This window comes from Anomalospiza imberbis, chromosome 1 (genome assembly GCF_031753505.1).
Source record: "Anomalospiza imberbis isolate Cuckoo-Finch-1a 21T00152 chromosome 1, ASM3175350v1, whole genome shotgun sequence".
Taxonomy (NCBI): Eukaryota; Metazoa; Chordata; class Aves; order Passeriformes; family Viduidae; genus Anomalospiza; species Anomalospiza imberbis.
In genome coordinates, this window is record NC_089681.1 from 52,967,473 (window position 1) to 52,983,224 (window position 15,752).

Consider the following 15,752-nt stretch of genomic DNA (forward strand, 5'->3'; position numbering starts at 1 on the left):
TGTGTAGTAAACATAAGCCACTGCTCCCCTGCCCGTAGGAGTAACAGTAAATACCTCCACTACTGTACACATTAATCCAGGCTCTAAGCTTATTTACAGGCCCTAAAATCAGAAGCTGAGACACTTAATCTGTTGATTTGCTCTAATGCTGGGAGGTCGCAAATGAGATTGGCTTCCACTGTTACATGAGCTGCAACGAGCTACCGCGTAGAGCGCATCCCCCGCACACGCTGAACAAAACCTTTCCCGCTCCTTTCCCGGGTAAACCAAGGCGCTTCCTGACGAGACGTCCCTTCCCAAAGCGCGCTACCTGGCACCTGCTGCTGCTGCAGCCCCGGGGCAGCGCACGGGCGCTGAGCCCCGGCGGGGCTGGCCCGGCCGCGCTCCCTGACCCGGGGCACGGCTCCCGGTGCCGCCGGGGGGAAGGCGGGCAGGGAGGGGCCAGGGGCCGGAGGAGGAGCCCCGCCCGCTGCTCTTAAGCGCCGTGACCGGCGCTGCCCTGCGGTCGGGCGGGCCATGGAGGTGGCGCGGGATTGCGTGGGATCGCTGCTGCGGTGAGTGCGGGGACGCTCCCGTCCCGTTTCCATCCCCTTCTCCGTGCCGGCCGGCGGCTCCGGCTGCGGGGGATGCCCGAGGCCGAGCAGCCCTTGGTCGGCTCCAGCGGTGCGAGGGCGGGCGGGGCTGTGGGGGATTAACCCCGATGGACGCTGCGTGGGAGAAACAGGTCGGGACGCTGTCGCAGCCCTGCGAGCCGACTGGAGCTCTGCGGAGGGAGGCACAGGTAGGAGCCCTGCAGCCTAGCCTGCCTTTGGGGCGTAGTGGCCTCTGGGCACCCGAGGCTGCTGACCACAAGCCCGGTAGTGCTGTCACCGAGCCAGCCGCGTCCGTGGAGGCGCAGCTCTGTACGCTGCTCGGAAGCCCATCCGCTGCCGGCTGCGCTTGTGGTGGCTCTACAGTTCGTGTTTGGGCAGAACCACGCTGCGATCTCATTGAACCCTAAGTCTCCTCACTAATTTCCGAGCTTTTTCTATTTTGGTTTTTTTTTTTTTTGTTTTTGTTTTTTGTTTTCTCTTGTTTTGCCTCGCCGTTACTGCTGCTGTCGTTGCCAGTGAACCCTAACCTAAAAATCAATCCGTGCCGTATCCTGGAGCGTGTTGTGCAACGTTGATTTTTCGGAGTGAGGCTGAAGACCATTGCACCACATTCTTAGACAAACATATGGGCCATATTGCAAACAAAGATAAAGAGTGAAATATGTGTACAGGGCTCAAGGCAGGCTTTTAATCCCCGTGTCCTCGTAAAGAATTAATTAATCTCTCCCACCAGTTTTGATGCTAGAGTGAATGTTTGTGGCGGCATTTGTGGAGCCCTCTCTAGCAGACTGTAGTTATCCAAAACAAACTGGATAAGATGCTAGAGTTGGGAGGTATTTGATCTCTCAATTATAAAATATTTTTGTATTTTCCACATATGTGGGATTCCTTCTTCCTTTAGAGAAGAGCTAGGACTTAATCCTTTTGGCATTAAAGATTAATAAAAAAATAGTGGATTTGTCTGTATTTAACGTGTCACTCAACTTTCTAGCAAAACCAACTGCACCTTAGCTCCTTTCCACCACTTTCAGGAATTGGTTTGTCTATGTTTTGAGGACAGGTACAACAATGGAACTTTCTAAGAGCTGTGAATGTAGGCTGGCCTGTTTGAGCCTATGCTCTAGGAAGGAGAGTAGCACACAAAATAAAAACAAGGTTTCAGCAGCAGGCTCAGAAATGGAAGGGTTCACACTCAGTTTATCTGGCTGCTTTTCATCATCCTGCCTTTTGTCTCCTCATTAGCTGAAACCTCAGCCTGCCCTGGAGCCCAGACTCACTTCTTTATAACCAGGCTTAGTATAAAGATGATATTGACAAGTCTTATCAAAATGTAGGTGAAATTTCACCACTGTTAAATAACTTCCTAAGATCTTTCCTGTTCAGTGACTGTCTGGTGGTGATAATGTAAGCCCTGGTTTATTAATATGTTTGTTTTATTGCTCTGACTTTAGATAGAACTAGGCAGCAGTGTGAGGTGGCTGATCCTGACTCCTTGAGAAACTTCTGCTCTGAGCTTCAAAATATGGCTTGTAGAGTTGACTGGGATGAGCCCTGTTAGCTCAAGTCCTGCCCATGGGCTGTGTCCCTAACATTTCTCATTCTTTGTCAGCATGTATGCTTTGGCTGTTACCCTTATGCTTTGTCTTTTGTGAATGACAGATTGGCTTAAGTAGTGTGAAAGAAAACTTTTCAATGGGACTGATATTTACTGTTCTCACTAAAAAAAAAAAAAAAAAAGAGTACTCACAGATATATCACTCAGGTTACTATTCTACATGCAAGTTTTCAAATTTGTGAGAGGCAATGAAGTGTAATCAGCTGTGAAAGCTCTTGAAACCCCAGTGCTGCACTTTTTGACATCAGGGTGCCCTGTGATGTCACCAGCCCCAAAGCAGATGAGCAGGCTTCCTTCCTGAGGGAGACACTCAGTGGCTCAGAATGTGAGCTGCCCACGACCAGTGGGGTGACTGGGGGCCCATTAACTTAGTCAGCAGAGAGATTGCCCAACAGGGCCTGCCCTAGCAGGCTTCCCTTCTGTGGAGCTCCAATGCCCTTGTCAGTGCTACTGTCTCCTTGTCCTCTTCCCTGGCCCTCACCCTTTTCCAGGAGGAGTAGTCCTTATTAGCTCTTTAATGAAACAGTGCTGGTTTCCTGAAAGCCAAGCTGGCTGCTTATCCTCACCAGCTTTGTCACAGGAAGGACAGAGGTTTCTTTCCATCAGCTATGTGTGTATAAATGCCAAATGGTGAAAGCCAGGGACCTGCTGTATAGCCAAGACTAACAACAACGTAACAGCATGAGCTGGAACAAAACTGCTGAACATTCTCCTTCTTTAAAAAAAAGTAAAGCTCCAATAATGCCAAGGAGTTTGTGTTTTTTTTTTTTTTTTTGGAAGGTATAAACTTATTGTTTAGAGGAAAGGTGATAGGCCAGAAGAGTGGTTCAGAATGAGGCCAGTAAACAGATTATTTGCTGAAATCTGAATCTGGTCAGGCACAAAAATTACATTCTGTGCATTCCAAAAATATGCTTATAGACCAGATAAGAGGTGTGGAAAAGATATTTATTCTGCATGGTTGGTGTGAATTTGCATAAAAGGTATGACTGGAGCATCATAAGTTGAGTAACTTTATACCATCTCACTGTTGTTTTATTGAGTCCTGTATTTACTCTCTGGCTGCAGATAAAGGCTGGCAGTTCACTCTACCCTCAGTGAAAGTGTCTGAGAACAGATTTTCCTACATAAAATTGACTTTTTACACCTATGTGGGAGAACAAAATGAGGATGCATCCCTTTCCCACCCCTGAGCAATTCAGTATGAAGGAGCCAAAGGTATATACAGAGGGTAAAGTCCAGGAGTGTGGGAGACAAAATATTGCCTCCCTTTAAAAGACTTGGCAATCAATCCTTCCCAGCTGTCAGGCAGAATGCCATTTTTGGCAAGCTGACTATTGACTTAGCCATTATCATTTGGAAGGAAAAGTTGTCACTAGGTGTAGATGAGAGCAGATCTGTACATTGGTGTGGGAGTAGGCTGTTACTGGTGTTAGGTGCTTGGTTTACCAAAGGTAAATATGCAATTGCCCAGAAAAATCTAAAATCTCTTTCTACAAGTGATTTAATTCTTCCAGCCTTGCTGGCAGCCAGCTCCAACATATGTATTTATGTACTTGGATGTTAACTTTGATTGCATTTAACTCCTTATACAAACCTCTTATTTTGTGTTTTTCAAAACCAGATGGAGTTTTACAGACTGCTGATATAATTTACAAACAAATGCCTTGACTCTTCGAAGTCAAGTGTAACTGTATCACAAAGCTCTGCTTGCATTCTGCTGATGGGTGTTTTGAATGTGGGTAATATGTTCAGTCTTCCTAAAACAAACTCAATAGCTTAACACACAAGATTGCTTTCAACTAATTATGTATCTCACTGAGTGTTTATCTTGTAAATAAAGAGAATGAGCTAAGTCACTGAATGCAGTAAGAGCTGCTGCCTTTTAAATTCAGTTTTACAACCCATCAACTTCACTGTGATTGTGACCTTGATGTCATCTGAGCTAGAGGTGTCTGTATTAATTTTTTAAATCTTTCCAAATGTCATGAGCAAGAGAGAGTTCAGAGATAACATATCTGTAGGGCTGTGCAGTATTTGGTTTTGCAATTAAGCTCCAAGAGTCTTAAGGTGATCTGTAAATTACTTGTATAATGTGGTTATGTCAACAGTCTTCCTCCTTGCAGTACTTGACATGACTTGTTTTGTAACTCTGTTGAATTTTTTTTGTCTTAGATCTTTCATATCCATGGGAGCATCTGTAGGAGCAGTAACAAAACAGACCCTGTTCCCTCCGCTCATGCCTGCGGGGCGCCCTTTCCGTGTGTCCAATGCCTCCCGAAGCAGCCGGAAGGGAATTGTTGCAAGCAGCCTGCAAGAGCTCCTCAGCAAGGTACAGCAAACAGTCCCACTCTGACTGAAGCTTACAGGGAAATACAGTATCCCAGAAAGACAACTCACAGACTCTTGTTCTTCTAGAAAACCATTACTGGGGAAGTTCAGGAGAATATTTCAGATAAAGTCTTAATATGAAATGATGAACTCTTTAGAATGCTAAAATCTCCTGGGTTTTTTTTTTCAGACTTTAGATGCCTTCGTTATAACTGCTGGAATAGTTACTCTGGTATTGGAGGAAGATGGCACAGTTGTGGACACAGAAGAGTTCTTCAAGTCCCTGGACGATAATACGCACTTCATGGTTCTAGAAAATGGACAGAAATGGACACCAGTAAGTGTTGACTGCTTCTCTCTCATTTGAGTAGCAATGGATGGAGGAATGTTTGTGGCTGCTAGAACTATTGGAAAGAGGGAAGAAAAGGAAGAAAAAATCCTCTGAAGAGGCACGGTGTAAACTCCTTGTTAAGCCTTCCTGGATGAAAAATCCTAGTTCCTATTTCTTATTGTCCCTTGTTTGTACATAGATCTGTTAGCAAAATCCACCAGGAATTGAAGTAAAACATTACAACTGAAAAGACTTACAGGGAAAATACCCTGCTTTTGGAGAAGCTCAGAAATATTTTTTTCTTGAGCCTTTTTGTAACATAAAGAAAACTAGGACTTTGACTCCGTGAAGTTAAAAAAATACAGCGTCTTCAAAGATTAGATTTAGACTGTAAAAATGCTCAAATAAAGTAATATAAAGCAAGTTCTACCATCTGAAGGCAGTAGCAGTTAATGGTAGTTAGAAAAATGCCTTGTTTCATTTTGCAGATAGCCAGAAGTTGGCATCAGAACCTAATGTTAGTCTGCATGCTTCAAGATATTTAAGAGCTATTAAAACTGGCTTGCTTTAGCCTTCTAATCATATAAATTCAGTATTCAGTTATTTCTCTTACGGGGGAATAGTCATCTGTACATCAATAACATAGAGTCAAACTCGTAACTGTTTTTCCATGAGATGGTTGTTGCTGAAAAGCTGGCATCAGAATTTTTTCTACCAGCTGTAGAGCTGGCTGTAAGCAGGGACGCAATTTTTGTGCCTGCATACGTAAAGCTCGATCATGGGGCCCTGTTTTCCCAGTCTCCTGTTGCCTGTACATTTTCCCCCCAAATACCTCACTGGTTTTTCAAGCTCTGCACCTGGGGCATGAGCTCCAAGGGCAGAAAAGGAGTTGCAGCCAGGGTGTGACTCCACCTTGCTCCTTTCTCCTGTCTGGTATTGCAGCAGCACAAGTTGGAAGGCAGCCCCTCTTCAGAATGTGCTGAGTGACAACAGAGGGATTGTCACAGCTTCACCTGGAGTGCAGCACCAGCCCTGTCCTGCTTTATTCAAATATTCTGGGTGCTAATGGGGAGGGGTGTGAGGAGATGCTTCCAAGCACACCGACTGCTCATACATGTCCAAAGCTGTTGTTGATAGGGGACCCTGTTGCAGAAGCTTGGAGGTTATCAAAGTAAAACAGGCATAGAATTGCTGGCTAATGATATACTGCTGTGTTTAACTTTGTCTGTCTTATCATGACACTGTCTGAGGGCTGGAGTGTCAAGTACAAAAAGGCCCAGTCTTGCACAACTTTATTGCTTCATTTAGCATGCAGAAAACAGCCTGGCATCTGCCAGGTCGTTAACCTTGAGAGGAATGTGCTGAGCAGAGGATCCCGTGTATCCACTAGATGTCTCTGTGAATATGGGGTGTCTTTGCTGTTTTCTTTTTGTTTTTCCTTTCTCGAAGCACACACCCTGCAGCAGACAAGGGCTGCTTTCAATGAAGGAGGGTGCATGTAATGTGGAAGATGACTTTCCATGCTCCCTCTCCTTTGCTTCCTCCTAAAATCTCATTATTAAACGCTTGGCCTCGTCAGCAGCGGTTCCCTCCCTGTGTTTCTTTTTAGTGGGAAGAAAGATGTTGTGAGCCAGGTTTTGAAATGAGTGACTGACTTTTCACAGATAACATCTTTGTAGCTGTCTCCAAGAGTGCTCATCTGTATGGTGTTCCTAAGCAGAAGGACCTGATGTCATCCTGGTTATTTGGTAGCCTAACCTTGCTGTGTCGGAGAGAAGCCAGAATGTACCAGGATAAATAAATAGCAGGAAGATTGTCCAGTGGTATTACCTGTGGCTTCAGTGTACTCTGAAGAAGCCCTACTACAGAAAACAAATATTCAGGAGATGCTCTGTCACTCTAGAATTTTAGTGTCTGTTTGAAAAACTTCAGAAACCTGTTCAGGACTTGAAAAACAATTCATGAGCTACAGACCTCCTCTTCTGTGTGCTAACGCTTTTAATTCTAGTTTAGAATTGACCAACCAACTACCCCCAAGACTGGAATAAGCAAAGCTGTTTCTGAAGAACTGCACTATTAACAACTGTCTTGCTGTAGTTTCCTGTGTTGTGGTACAAACTGTCTCTCTCTTTTTAAATCAGACAAAAAATGGAGTTGTCGCTGTGAGAAAAAAGAAGAAAATGGGAGTAGCTAACATCACGTTTGATCTGTACAAACTGAACCCTAGGGATTTTATTGGCTGCTTAAACATCAAGGCAACCTTCTATGAGATCTACTCTATCTCATATGACATCAAATGCATGGGAGCAAAAAGTGTACTGCGGTGAGTGTGTTTCCACTACTGGGCAAGTGTACGTGCTAATGTAAAAATCTCTGTTTGCTATTAGTTCTGTGAAGCAGGTGTGTTTATAAAATCAGTATTATTTCTTACCTGCTGGCCAATATGCTGACTCTTTCTTTGTAATGTGGATAGCTGACTGGTAAAAAACTTCCTGTGGCTTTTTATGATGGAGTCTTAAGTTTTTGCCTAGGCAAAACTTAAAGCAGCTTGTGTTTACTGAAAGGGTGTAAGCAGGGTTTCTTTGTTCTGCTCAGAGAATTTCCTCACACTTCCTTGACTTGTTTGTCTGAAGAATGCAGGGGGCTGGGGAAAGAAGCTCTTTGAAGAGGAGACTTCAAGGGGATGAAATGAAAGGAATTTGAGATCTAATGTCAGGGGTCTTAAAGCTTGCTCAGACACTGCAGTTCCTGTTTGCCAGATCCACCACTAGAGCTACATGGAGGCAAAGGAAAATGGAAGAGAGATGACACTCTGCTCTCCTAATGTGAATTTGTCATCTGTAGTAAGACTCGATGATATCACGGTTCTTAAGCCAGCTGGTGTGGTCCCTAGGCTAGCTAAGGGAGCCCGTCAAGGACCACTGTCTCCTGCAGGACTGATCTGCTGTGGGCTGTGAGTTTGGTAGAACTGGCTGTTGGGAAAAGCTGTCTTATTCAGGTGTACAATAGTACCTGTTCAATTCACTGTTTTCAGCAATGAGTTGAAAGTTGGTGCCTTGTCACGATCAGCTGTGTTCTGCCCTGGCTCAAGGAGACAATGTACAGATCCGAGTTCAGACCCCTTCCCGGGGTGCTGTACTTTGACAGTTGTTTAAGCTGCAGCCCCAAGTTTCTCTACCTGACTTCTAGAATTCTGGTTGAGACACAATGGTGTGCTGCATTTTATTACTTGAGGACCAGATCTGACAGACAGATGTGTATGTCAGTGAAGTTTTGACTTGTCCTGAGTGACGTGTGGCCTTTAGATGAAGCAGTCCTTCCTCTCCTGATGCAGATTAGCACTGTAATGCTGATCTTGTTCTCTGTCCTTCGGTCTCACTGACCTCTCGCACTCTACTTGGGTGGTCCTTAATCTTTCAGGCTACAGCTGGTGTGGCTGGAGACAAGACTCCTCTCTGGTCAGGATGAAGTGATTATCCAGCTACATGCTACCCCCACCTGTAACACTGGCTTCATTAGGGTTTCTTCAAAGCAGAGGTTTGTCCTAGGACAGCTGCACTCCTCCAGTTCTTATGTTTGTCAAACTCTCTCGAGCCAAAACAAACTCTGATCTCTGACTGCCTGTTATGGAACTGAGTATCAGCACTGGAACTGGTGCTACTAAGGAGAGTTTGAAGTGACAATTCTGCCTCCCTGCCAAGACAGGGCAGCTGGTGAGAGAGGAGCGGTGCTGGCAAACAGCTGAAGTAGCTGTGGAGTTCTTCTGGAAGCTCTGTTATGTTGCAGAGTTGAGCTGTAAGGGAAGCGTCACTGTCAGGGTGGGATGATGGTCTGCTAGCAAAGAACAGGGTGACAGAAGACATAACCTTGGGTACCCTTGAACACAGCAGTGTCATGGCCTGTCTCAGCTTGCTGTTGAAATCAGAGACAGACGATGTCAGGATCCTGGTGCAGTCCCTCTGCTAACGAGTTCCAGATTGCTAACTCTGATGCCCTCTCCCTGAGCCCACATGCTGAGTGTGGAGGGAAAGGACTGAAAAATGCTGCAGCTGTTGATGATGGGAGGGGCTGGAAGCCTGCCAGGTCTGATTAGTGCATTTCCCCTCGTGGTGTTTCCCTGTCGTGTTCAACTGAAGGATCAAATGTCCAGTTCAACAAATAACTTGTTCCGTGGCTTAAGTGGCAACTGCTCCTGGGCGCAGGTGACACGCTGCAGCTGCTCCAAAGCCCAGCACCAGGTGCAGCTTTCTTTGCAACTGCAAAGCTCCTTGGTCTGCTCTGTGTGGTGGAGGAAGAACAGGCTGCAATGGCACCTGTGGGAAGCATGAATAAGGGTTCAGTGTTCTTTAAAGGCTTCACAGGATTTAAGTACAGGGTATTCTGCTATGTTGAGGCATTGGATTTCAACTGCAAACCTTTCATGACAGTGGGGTTAAAAATGAATTTGGAGGAAGGAGATTTTTCCTTCTCTGCTCAAGCTCAAAGGACAAGTGAATAGAAGCAGAGGGTTCACAGCTGCATGTTTTCTTAGACAAGAATGCAGAAAATCTTGTTTTTTTTTTTTTTTTTTTTTTTTTTTTTTTTTTTTTTTTTTTTTTTTTTGCAGAAGAGAGACTGATCTGTTTTCTGTATCTTCAGAAACTGATCCCATTCTCCCATTCCAGTTTTGGAATGGTGCCTATTTTTTGTACTGCTTCCCAATGCCTCAGCATCAGACTTGAGTGGCCTCCTAACTTCTAGGGGATGAGACTCAAATGTAGCTCTCAGTACTTGTGTCCCTGTTGTTTCTTGCAGAATGGAAGATGCAGTTACAACTAATTTGAATAAATGACCATTCAAATAGGACTGTCTCTTCCCCTGTGAAGATCCACAGTTCACATTGTCAACCTCTGATGCTTACATGATGTTATCTGATTCTTACACAGCACTATATACTTGAATGCTGATTTAATCAAATCTTTTAGAAAATAAAATAGTTGTGAACTGAGAATTCTTAAGGCTTGCAGCTTGGCCAGCAGTAATTTTTCTGCTTCACCTGTTTTGCTTTTGAGTACCCACTGTAATGTGATTGTTCAGCTTCAGATCTAATCAAGTTTGATCTGCGGCTTGAAGATACATACAGGGTTGTATTAGTGAATGACAGAGGGGAGACACGAGGTGAGTTTATGCTGCAGGAATGCTGCTCCCAGCCAAAGCTGTTTTCTGTGGTACTGTGATGGTTCCAGTAATGGCTTTGCAGAAGCCTGTAAGCATTTAGCAGGATATCAGTCTGCTTTGTTGAATGTGATTTCTGGTCCTGCCAACATGTCAATAGCTTTCTGTCAATCAAGTATTTTCTCTAAAGAAGGTCCAAAAAAGACCACCTTCTCAGAATTGAGAAGGAATGAGAGGGGTTTTAAAATATATTGACTTAACTCATCATAATGTTGTGGGTGGAAAGGGGTAATGTAATCTTGCTGGTGATGTTTTCTTAAACAAATGACTTTTCTTCCAGGAAAGTGATTCAGCTAATATCCCATGCAGCACAAATAACTGGACAGTTTCTGCTCTATACTGGAACGTATATGTTGCAGTTGATGGGTGAATATGAAGAAGACGACATGTGCATGAGATCCAGGCGGGAGTAGTGACCACAGCTGCGCATCTGATGTCGAATCCTTTTGCTTAAAGACATTTTCTTGCCCGGGTCTGATTGTATCATAACAATGTTATAGTAGGGGGATGTGCACTGATGTGAGCTAGCATTTTTCCTGTTTGGGAGTGCTTGTAGGCCTTAGTCTTGAAGTGTTGGACGTTCACAGGCTCTTAACACCACAAACGGTTGGGTGCCTAATGTCTGAGAATCTGGCAAAAGGAGGGAGAGGGAAGGTTTTTGCCCCAGAAATTCAAAATGAAGAATAAGTATACTTGGAAACTTTAATGCTTTGTAACCAATGCAATATTTTTTGCACCAATCAGGATAGTGGGGGGTTTTGTGGGGTTATTTTTTTTGTTTTGGTGTTTTATTGTTGTTGTTTGTTTTTCATGGCTGTCTACTTGCATTCTGAACAGACTGGGCTGTAAGGTGAGGTCATGGGGACTGTGGGGTTTGTGTGTTTATTTGTTAGTTTTAGTCCTTAACAGTGCTGGCATTAGTGTGAAGCTGACATTGAGGTGAACTGTATCTATTTACTCCTGCTGACATTGGAACTACGTAGTGCAACTTCAGTCCTACTTCAGTGACTGACTCTTCTCATGAAGTCTAACTGGAGATTGTGCAACCACTAAACAGAAGGTTACGATTTAGCCTTACTTCCCTTGAAACAAATAAAACCTTTTCATTCTAGTTCTTTTTTTTTTTTTTTCAAATCGTCAGGATGTTCAGGTTGTTACAGCTCACACAGTGGAAGAACCTGATACATTTTCTTAATGAATCTGATGTCCAGTTCTGCCTGAGCATTGACTAATCAGCTGTGGTTTCATGAATATGACTTGTAAGCAACCTGCTGAAGCTTTTTTCAGGGGTTAAACCACCACTTCTGTAGTTTTTACTCTTACAAGATGACACTAGCTGTCAAGTTGGGCTTGAGTTACATGTAAGAGATGCTGAATATTTTCTTGCCCTTGATTTCAGGGAGAGCAGCAGGACACTGTCAAATCTTGCATGACATACATGTATGCTCTAAAGTGAATATTTGCAGTGTTATAGTCTCCCAAGAGAAGCTGTATCAGAGGACAAAGTAATGCTTCCTGCAGTTTATTGAACTGTTGCTATGCCCAGCTTTCAGTAAACTTTTCCTCAACAGTGTGAAAAATTGGAGAACAAGTACCCTTAGGCATCTTGTGTCAAATGCAGACTCACACTGGTGAAGGATAAAAAGCCCAGTTTTTGTTGTTCACAGGTGTAGCTTTTGAGGTTTTTGTTTGCTTGCACATGAAGAACTTGAGGAAGGCTGAAAGCTGTTAAGGTGACATCAGATGCAGGAAATGTCTGTCCTGACAGTAGGTGCCATCTAGTAAGAGAAGCTGTGGTGCAGAGAGAGCAAGTGGGGCAGGGGAGGAAATCAGTGGGAGTGAAAGGGAAAAGGCCACTATGGACCCCACAGTTCTTGCCATGTCTCTGAGATAGGAGTCCATTAATTGTGTACCAGCTGCACTGATCTGATCTGCTGAAAGAGAAGCAGAAAGATGAAAAAGATGCAGTATCATGGTTGGTGGTATCTATTCTGACCTCTTAGCTGGGTCTGTTCACTTCAAAGGTCACTGATACATGGGAAAACTGCTCTTGCTTTTAGCTGCAAATCTCACCTTCATGTGCTCATTTTTTTCCTTCCCACTATGTGTGTGGCTATGCCAGTTGGAGCTGCATCTTTCAGATCACTTTTGAGAGGAATGGCAGCCTAAATCCATTTGCTAAAGGGATTGATGGATACAATTTTTGGTTGGTCTCTGCCCATCTCTTAAGTGGTGGTATTACAAATAAATAGACAGCTAAGAAAAACTTTGTCTTTTTTCATAATTCCTGTTGTTTCCCATCTACTTCTGAGCATTTGCTGGAGGAGGCAGAGGTCATACTGCTCCAGATAAGGGGAGGACTTGTTCTTTCCTAATTTCTCACAGCAGAGAATGCCTGGAGCTTGCAGCATTGTCAGGTGTCCTTCAGAAGAAAACAATAAACTATTCTGGGAGTAATGAGAAAGCTCCCATTTTTATATAGCCTCCTTGTTTTATCTGCATTTGTCTTGACACCCCCTGCATAAATGATTGTTGCCATGTTAATCGTTGGCCAAAGTCTCTTTTCCTGTCAAGGAATTGCATTTAACTGAATTTACAAGGACATGGTAATTAATTTTTTCAGCTTTTAAGGACCACATATTCTATTTAAAAAAGCACACCTCTTGAAAGGAAATTCTCTTAAATGCTTCTATGAATATTTTTGTTGCCTATGACGGGAGCACCAGCATTAAAAGAAGGTAAAACAACCAGAATAGCTCATTGTTGCTTTGTTTGAATTGCTTCTTCAACATCTGTAGTACAAAAGTTTGTGCATGTCTGAACAGTGCAGTTCCCAAATTCCAGCCTTATCTAGCCAGAGGCAATTGTTACAGGACTAACACACCATGGTTTACTGTGGCACTATCTGGGAATCCAGCAATGTTCTGAAAAGCTAACCTGCTATGAATGTGCAATGTTTTTAAGCAGCTGTTCCTTCAACAGCTTAACACTTAAAACTTGAGCTGCTGAAGTTCCTGTGTGCAGCAGTCTGCATCTTGGAGCAATTCCCTCTGTTCAGCTGTTTGCATTTTGAGTTAAATTCGTTCAGCTTTGATCCTTTCTCAAAATGGGAGAAGTGTCCTGGAAGTTGTGTCTAAAATTGTTTCATTGCTTCTGAATCTGGATCTTTCACAGGCTTAATATTTGGAGGTGATTTTTTTTTTCTACTGTACCAACTTCTATCTGGAAATAAAGTTTTGGCTTTGAGTCAAACTGCAGGAGTTTGTCATTCTTTGAGTTGGAACTAGTTTGATTTTTTTTTTTTTTTAACAATGCTTAGGAAGACTAGCTTTTACTTCAGCTAGTAGGCAGCAAATAAAAATTTTGGCATTATCTACCTTTTAGAAAACTATATACAAGTGCTGTACATTATCTAGCAGGACAGAAAAACTGAAAACAGAGGCTTTTGACTGCAGGAATGCAGAGAAGCAGCTAGATTTTTCCACTTGGCATTTTAAACTTTAGTTTCATTTCCCATAAACTCAGTTAACCTGCACTTGTTGCTGTTGCAGACAAGGCTGGGAGCAGTGACGTGCAGAAGGTGTGAAAAGTGCTTGCTGCCTCCTTGTTTGCACTGACTCTTTTTGCCTGTTGCTTTGCATCACTTACTAACAATGCACCAAGTCCTACTCTCTGGTTACCAAAAAAGGAATTTTCACTGAAGTAGGAGACCTTGTTGACTCAGGCACTGCTCATGTTCTGCAAACAGAGCAAAGTTGCTTTCTTCACGACCAGAATGAAGAATCTAGTAGCTTTCTTGTGTGTGTGCAGTTTATCATTGCTTCATTTCCTTCCTTTCTTAAACCCATGAAAGTTTTCTTGCACCTTCTGATTCTTTCAGGAGAAAGCCCTTCTGTCCAGGGAGAGAGGAAAAAGAGTCTAAATTCCTGAACTCTTTTGATTTTGAAATATGCTGTAGGAAACATTATGAAACCCTTCCCTACAGAGGAGGGAAGATAAAAGCAGTAATATTAGCCTTTGAGCTGCAATTTTTTTCAGTGAAGTGTGCAGAGAGGTAGGTATTCACAATTTTGGAAATGTTGGTGTTTCTGAATTTTAAATGTGATGAAAACCTCATATGGTAATTACTATCTGGCAGAAATATAGTTCTCAATCATTTCAGTGTGCTTCTTCCCTGAAATCACACTTGAACTAAAGGCACAAGCTACTTAATCAAAAGTAAAAAAAAAAAAAAGTTTAAAACCAAAGTACAAAGTGTATTTTTGATTTGATGCCCCAAGGTTTATTAGAGGTCTTAATGTGATTAACATACCACTTCAGTTATGTATCAAAAAGTATCCTTGTGGGGCTTTGAGTTTATCACTGCTTTCTCATTGTCATATACGTAGCAAAGATATTTTTAAGTGTAAGGATTGTTGTTTTGCTGAGGGAAAATACAGTGTTTTCCCACTTCACGATTTTTAATCTCAGTAGTTTAGCTTGCTGTGAAAACTGAGATGGGTGAAAATTGCATTCAGTGATGGCAATATTTTCTGCTGTGTGGTGCCAATTTTAAGGAACATTGTCCATTAATAAATCAAATCACATAGTGGCTTTGGATGTTGTCTCTATTAATTTCCAGAATAACTTATTCCTGATATAATCATTAATATTAATGAATCTGTGGTCTGGCACAAACCGTTTCCAAATGCTGGACTGTGGCAGTGAAGTGACTGGATACTATTTTGTGGCTCTGAACTCCTAACTCCCTACTGCTGACTCACTTTCTGGCCTCAGAGAAACTGTGCAAACTGTGTTTCTTTTCATACAACAGGGTTGCTTTCCTCCATCTTTTACAAAAGTTGCAAAAGACTTCAAAATCCTGAGTAGAGGAGATAGAAGGGTTCAGTGATCTCTGGAGTTCACTAAACAGTGTTAGGATCAAGGACCTCTTTTTTTTGCCTCACAAAACCTCTCTGCAGTCATTTCCCAAAATATAGAGTAGTAGACATTTGACTGCAGGGAAAAATTAATTTAGTTTAGTGAAATACCATATTTGTCTAGTTCAGGATTAACTTAAGCTTGAGGAGGGTTAGCATGCAAGTGTGATTTGTCTGTTGCTCTTCTGTCCAACAGGTACATCTTGTATTTAGCTTAAGGGACAGATCTGCAGAGCTTGACTAATGGAGCAGTTCCCCCTCTTGTGAGGGAATCGTGGTCTGGTTTCTTGCTGTGGGAAAGCACAAAATAGAGCTGTATTTGGTTCAGTGGCGAGGCTTTGGCACTGAGAATGAGAGGGATGCTGTGGGAGTGGCCTCTGTGTCATACAGAGCTCCTTCCATCTGGCTCTGAAAGGAACCCACCACTGCCCAAAGCTGAGACCTTCAGACGAGCTGCTGGTGTCTCTGTGGAGACATATTTAAGAAAAGGTAAATTCTGTGCAGCAGCTGTGAGAAAGGACTGAAAAAAATGTGGGAGATAACCTGCAGACATCAAGGTCAGAAAAGAAGTGTGAGGACGCACTACACGTGCCAAACAGAGCCTTCTCTGCAGCTTGTGGTGGAAGGTGCTGGAGAAAACATCCGCCCATGGAGCCCCCTCCCAGAGCAGGTGGCCTTGCCTTGGAGGAAGCTGCAGCCATGGGAGCCCATGAATGAGCAGTTTTTGTGGCGGGAGCTGCGGCCAGTGA

General features: G+C 43.3%; 1 protein-coding gene across 1 annotated transcript; it reads left to right on the forward strand.

The window, feature by feature from the left end:
* The first annotated feature begins 407 nt into the window (after window positions 1–407).
* CIDEA (cell death inducing DFFA like effector a) lies at window positions 408–10,652 on the forward strand. The gene is made up of 5 exons (XM_068192728.1): window positions 408–554; window positions 4,384–4,540; window positions 4,730–4,876; window positions 7,012–7,193; window positions 10,365–10,652. Exons 1-5 carry the CDS (start codon window positions 517–519, stop codon window positions 10,495–10,497), a joined length of 657 nt encoding a protein of 218 aa, XP_068048829.1. The 5' UTR covers window positions 408–516; the 3' UTR covers window positions 10,498–10,652.
* Window positions 10,653–15,752: the final 5,100 nt, after the last annotated feature.

Bases quoted from the DNA above. Each gene is read 5' to 3' on its own strand.
- CIDEA (XM_068192728.1), top strand. From the start codon at position 517: ATGGAGGTGGCGCGGGATTGCGTGGGATCGCTGCTGCG. The intron at 4,877-7,011 runs GTAAGTGTTGAC...TTTTTAAATCAG, and splicing joins ATGGACAGAAATGGACACCA to ACAAAAAATGGAGTTGTCGC. The intron at 7,194-10,364 runs GTGAGTGTGTTT...CTTTTCTTCCAG, and splicing joins GGAGCAAAAAGTGTACTGCG to GAAAGTGATTCAGCTAATAT.